Source organism: Mycteria americana, chromosome 1, assembly GCF_035582795.1.
Source record: "Mycteria americana isolate JAX WOST 10 ecotype Jacksonville Zoo and Gardens chromosome 1, USCA_MyAme_1.0, whole genome shotgun sequence".
Lineage (NCBI taxonomy): Eukaryota > Metazoa > Chordata > Aves > Ciconiiformes > Ciconiidae > Mycteria > Mycteria americana.
In genome coordinates this window covers 192,659,719-192,665,775 of record NC_134365.1, presented here as the reverse complement: position 1 = coordinate 192,665,775, position 6,057 = coordinate 192,659,719, and the positions used below count along the sequence as shown (strand labels likewise).

Genomic DNA, 6,057 nt, shown 5'->3' with positions numbered 1-6,057 from the left:
AAAGCCAATTAAAAAAAAAAAAGTTATACTGTCAATTTTGGTTCTCAGACCTGCTTGAAGGTCTTTAGCATAACATCTTCCATTCAAGCCTGCTGTTTAAGACAAAATAAGGCTAACATTATGTCATAATACAACAAAAATCTCACAAATATCGACTGGGAGAAGAAGCTGTTTAAGGAAAAACCACAGTAACAGCAAATGATCCCAAAATGCTCTTCAATTTTTCCATATGATGTGTTTTTTCAGGTATATTTTCATACTTATATTTGAGTTTTGATTTATTGACTTAGCATTCAAATTTAAAGTGAAATTTGGATTTTTAACACCATTTTATTTGTCCCCAAATGGACAACGCCCATTCTGAAGATCAGAAAATCAGTATTCTTAGACACACATATACGTTCATGCTTCCTCATGGATGCACGACAAAAAACAAACAAAAACTGTATGAAAGGAGCTGGAATCTTTTGCATCATCAGGACAGCAAGAGTATTCCTCCAGACAGAAGCATGCTGGAATAATTCATCTAGATTTAGGAGAAAAGGTAGAACTGGCTCGTTTAGACTATGCATGGGGTATAACTTTGCCCACCATATAAAAAAGCTGAAACCAAAGAAAGATGCATCTGTTTTCAGTGACAGCCTCAAGCTCTCTCCCTGCTCAGCTGTGTCAGCTCTACCAGTAATGAGCATAAGCACTAATATCACTGGGTTTTTTGTTCCTTCGCAGCAAACCTCCCATACAGATTTATAAATGTGACTCTGACGGCAGTACTAGCCATTACGACTCTCACATCAAGAGGCTAATACACACTTAGGGCTTGGGTTGATTATCTATCTTTGAAAGAATCTTTCTCAATATTAATCAAATTGGCCCGCTCCCAGCAGAAAAGTACTAATGCCTACCACAGACAACACACACCCAGCCTTGATTCTGCCCTATAGGGGATCTAATATGGATCTAATGTAAGATGCAGAGGAGCGGGAAGAACTGCATGTTCCAAATGGCTTCAAAGATAACAGCAAAAAGCAAGTACATACAGAAAAGTACAGTAAAGTGGTTTTGCTTGTATAAATCCCATCGGAACTGCATATAAGTTTTGTCTGTGGGATTTTTCTATCAGTGATGATCACCAGGGCTGAGGGGACTAAGCGTAGAGCAGGCCCAGCTGCTTCAGTCCTACCTTTCTCTTGTGTTGGTAAGAAAATTACAGTGTGCCTACAGCTTGCAATTTTCAAAGTTGATTCAGAATTCATGCTGGTTTATGACCGACTCTACCACTAAGAGTTAACATGGCTTTTTTCCCCCTCTCTCTTCACTTACTGGCAACAAAACTTAAAAATTCCAAATGACCCTCCAGGATTTATGCAAAGCCTCCGTGGCCCAGGCTGCCTTTCACTATGACATTTTCCTGGTATGGCAAGGACTCTGAAATGCCTGTTTTCCTTCACTTTGGAGGAGGAACCATTCCAGAAGTTTCCCATTTTTTGGATGCTCTCCAAGAAGATACATGATGCTTGACATGTAAAAGTGACGCTGTTTTTAGTAAGACGGTCAATGAAACATCAGCAACATACAAATAGGAGAGAAGATGGCATGTCTGAAGAATATGCCTATCTCAGAGATTTAAAAGGAAGCCAATTAGAGGCCAACATCATACACTCACTCAACATTACTCCCAAATGAAGTTACTAATCCCAAGGCATGATCTGTTAAAGCAGCACTGCAGCCTTTACTTAACAACTTGAATCCCACCACCTTAGGGAGACAATTACTACCCTAGCAGCAGCCAGTCTTGCTGACCTTAGGAGCTGCAGAAGATACCTGCAACTTTCTGTGTGGAGTTGAGGGGAAGAAAGGTGTCCCAAGACACCTCTGTAGAGAAAATGACTGTGAACCAAGTCTCTCCGATAGTCCAAATGTTTTACTGTGTAAGAGGGGCTGGCATGCAGCTGGACTCCAGGGCAACCTGGCAATGCGGCCTCTGTGGCTCCTGCTGGTTTGCTTCCTCTGACAGCAGGGATTCAGATTAACCAGTAGAACCTGGACCAGAACAACCTTGCCACCAGTCACGAGACACAGCACCGCTGCTGGAGCTCTAACACTGGACTGCTGGGAAGATACAAGAGCCACTGGGCGCACACGAGCTTGGCCACCCTTACTACCACCAGCAGGATCCACACTGAGAAATACTCATAGTAAAAGATGTTGCTTCCAAAGAAACCCAGTCACCGTATTTGGGTCTGCACCGACTGCAAAGATTCCTTCCCAGCTCTAACAGGGTTCTTGAGACTGGAGATTCCTTAATGGCCTTGAATGGTGAACTGGGCTGAAAGGATGCGTCCCTGACTTCACCCCAATGCCTGAGAAGGGATGGCACAGGTCACAAATGCAGCCCTGACAGGAAAGCCAAAATAAGCTGCTCGCAGGCATAAGAATGCATACCAATCTGTAATGGAAACATGATTCTATCCCTCTCTCTTCCTAGAAACTAAATGCTAATCTTTCATTAGTCTGGGGGGTGGGGTTGGGGGGGAAGCCCAAACCAGCTCTTGCCTAGCAAGACAGAAATCTTGCCTGGAAGAACAAGATGAATCAAACCAGGACACTGCCAATTTTATCTTGAGAGAAGGAAGGAGCACAGTGGCTTCATACCTTCTAGAGCAGTGGCTGTGGGAGCACATCAGCTGGATCAGGGAAAAAAATATCAGTCAGATAGGAAGCAGAGCAATCTCCTGAACAGATTATGCTAAGAAATGGCTCCGGAGTTACTGCTCCAAGGCTATGAGAGCAGAAATAGCAGAGACTCAATTGCTGGGGGAAAAAAAACCAAACCACCAAACAAACAACAACTGAGAACAGAGATCTTCGTCATTAATTGGTTGGAAACACTCCACAATTATATGATTTATAGGAAGTAAATTTGAAGTGCCTTAGCGTGGATCAAAGAAACATTAGTGTTAATCTCTGCCTGTATGTAGGGGAAAAGGTCACAGCTAGGGCTAGCCAATTTTTTTTCTTTTTTTTTTTTTCCCTAAGCATCGAGTGAAAGGCCAGACCATGTCTCGGAATTCACCATCAAAATGGTACCGAACACCCTTTTCCACACCCTAAACCCAGTGGATGCGACAGACGACGCCAGCACTGCCTGCCAGGGGCCGAAGTTCCCTTGACCAGCGAGCCCCCCGCTCCAGGGCCGCCGGGCTTCAGGCTGACCTCGGGTTCCCCGGCCACCCCCCAGCCTACGGGGCTGCGCTGGCATCTCAGCGCTGGACACCCCCCCAAGCGCTCCCTTCCGCCGCGGCCCGGGGACCTTCCCGCAGCCTCAAGGAGAGCGGCGGCGCCCGCCAGACAGGGCGGGGGGCAGCGCCCGCCCCCTCCCCCCCGTGACTCACCCGCCCGCTCCCGGCGGGGACAAACCGCCAGCGCCGGAGTCACCGCCCCGGCCGCCGCGGGGGAGCCTGCCGCGGCCCGCGTTCCCCCGAGGCCTCCCCCGCCGCCCCCCCTCCCGCCCCGAGCGGCCAGCTCCCGCCCGCCGCCGCGCCCCGAAGCGGGCGGGTCGGGCAGGGCGCTCCCCCCGCGGGAGGCGTCAGCCCGCGGCACTCGAAATAGCCCGGCGAGGGCGGCGGCAGGCCTCTCCCGCCCTCGCTGCCGTGCCCCCCCTCAAGCCCGCCCCGTCCTTCTGCCCCGAGAACGCCCGCCCGAGGACCGGCGCCCCCCGCCCCGGCCCGGCGCCCCCTGCCACTCCCCCCCCCCCCCCGCCCCGCCACCGCGCGTGCGCGGCGGCAGCGCTCCGCCGCCCGCTCCCTTCGCGGCTCCAGCCGCCCCCCTCCGCCCTCCCCCGGCGATTTGAATATGTTAATGAAGCGGTTACTGGGAGCCCTATGGTGGGGCCGGGAGGCGGTCACGTGGGGCGGGGACGTGTCCTTCGGAGGCGGGCCCCGACCTGCCCAGGCTGCCTTAAAAGCGGGCGGCGAGCGAGGAAGCGCCTCAGTCAGAGAGAGAAAGTGCCGGGGTGGCGGGGCTGCGGCTGCTCCGCCTGAAACTTCTGAGTAACATCAACAGGGGGAGGGGAGGGCGGGCGGCGGTGGAGGAAGGTGGTGGGGGGGGAAGGCTAGCAGCAGCGCAGCCCTATCCGCCTCTCCCTCATAAACCAGCCTGTGTTGGGCTGAGCAGGCCCCTCACACAAAGGAGGGCAGGGCAGGCAGGGCTGCCCCCCCTTCCCCCCCGCCTCGGCAGAGGGGCAGCGGGGAGGCGCCCTTCCCCGTGCAGAGCACTCACAGCCACTTACTCCTCTCCTGTCCCCCGTCTTCTTCTTCTTCTCTTCTTCTTCCCCCCCCTCCCTCCCACCCCGCCCCGCGGTTCTCCCCTCAGCCCCCCGCCCGCTGTCCATGTAGCCGCCCGGCCGCCGGCCCCTCCGCACTATGCCCATCTTACTCTTCCTGATAGACACGTCCGCCTCCATGAACCAGCGCACCCATCTGGGCACCACCTATCTGGACATAGCCAAAGGCGCTGTAGAGACTTTCATGAAGGTACCGGCTCTGCCTTGCGAGAGGAGGCGAGAGAGAGCGAGAGTGACTGCGCGGGGAGGGGAGGGGGAGGCAGGGCGCGGGGGGCTGCCTGGGCCGGGGGCGCGGGGCGAGGGCGGGCGGGAGGGAGTGCGTGTGTGTGCGGGCAGGGAGGGGAGGGGAGGGCCGCGCCGGGCCGTGCCGAGCCGAGCCCGGTGGCTCCGGCGGCGCCGCCGCCTCTCGGCTCACCCTCTGCTTTGTCCCCCGCGCCGCAGCTCCGAGCCCGGGACCCGGCCAGCAGGGGAGACAGGTACATGCTGGTCACTTTCGAGGAGCCTCCCTACGCTATCAAGGTAACCGCCGCTCACCCCCCGCCTCCCGCCGCTCCCCCCCGGCCTCCTTCCGGCCCCTCCGCGCCGCCGCGGGCCGTGCCGGCGGCCGCCCCCCCGCCCGCCTCGCCCGGGCTGCCGGCGGTCCGGGGGAGCTCGGCACACACGGGCTCCGCCGGCGGCGGCGGCAGCGCTGACATCAACATGGCCGACATTTTTTCCCTGTGTGGTGTGTGTGCGCAGCAATGAACTGTGGGGGATATTTATTCAAGTTGGGAGAAGTGACAGCAACTCCAAGGAGAGTTCAGCTTGGAAGGGGCGAGCGGGGGAAGGACCGACTTCAGCCCGGAGAGTCCGGACTCGGAAGGGGACGGGACTTCCCTCACCCCCGCCGGGGCGGGGGGAGGTGTCCCGCGGGGGAAGGGGGCGGTGGGTCCACATGACACAGGACGGTGAACCTGTTGGAGGTCGCTTCAGAAGTGCAGTCGGCTTCCATCTAGAAAGGGCTGTGGGAGAGCGGTGTCAATAGCTGTAAGGTTCGTGCATCGGTGACTTCACAAAAATTTGCCCTGTGGAACAAATCAAAAATCTTCATTTGATAGCTGGGGAGCTCTGAGGTTTAAGAGAAGTACATATTTTCAGGCTTTGTGGAACAACACTAAATATTAGTAACTTCCAAGGTGTTTTGCTGGCATTTGTGGGGAGCTGCATGCAGCAAGGAAGGCACTTGGTAGCCTAACAGGAAAGCAAAGCTCATATCTGGAGAATAAGTCTTCTCACGTTTCTCTTTTCAGGCTGGGTGGAAGGAAAACCATGCAACGTTTATGAATGAACTGAAAAACCTTCAGGCTGAAGGACTTACGACTCTTGGCCAGTCCCTAAGGACAGCTTTTGATTTATTAAACTTAAATAGATTAGTAACTGGCATAGACAACTATGGGCAGGTAGGTTGACTATTAATAGGTGGAAAAATCATAAAACACAAACTTCCCAGAGACAACAATTAGCTAGTTGTCCAAAGTGGCGTCCTCATGAAATACTCAATATGGGGGCTTCTTCAAAAGTAAGCAGAGCTCACACAGTTTGAAGAAATGTAGTCCCTGACTATGGTTTGGTACCCAACTTTTCTTTCGTGTTTTTTTTTTTTTTTTTTTTAACTTCAGTTATTCCTCAGTTTTTAAAGTGTGATGTAGCCTCCGAGTTGACCTTCTCAGTTA

The 6,057-nt window shown here is 53.7% G+C and overlaps 1 protein-coding gene across 1 annotated transcript in view; it reads left to right on the top strand.

The window, feature by feature from the left end:
• Nucleotides 1-4,081: 4,081 nt before the first annotated feature.
• The window catches only part of INTS6 (integrator complex subunit 6), a 46,517-nt gene continuing 44,541 nt past the window's right edge, over nt 4,082-6,057 (top strand). Inside the window, exons 1-3 of the mRNA XM_075489957.1 lie at nt 4,082-4,535; nt 4,787-4,864; nt 5,635-5,784. Coding sequence (XP_075346072.1) covers nt 4,425-4,535; nt 4,787-4,864; nt 5,635-5,784 — 339 coding nt within the window. The 5' untranslated portion in view covers nt 4,082-4,424. The remainder of the gene's footprint in view (nt 4,536-4,786; nt 4,865-5,634; nt 5,785-6,057) is intronic.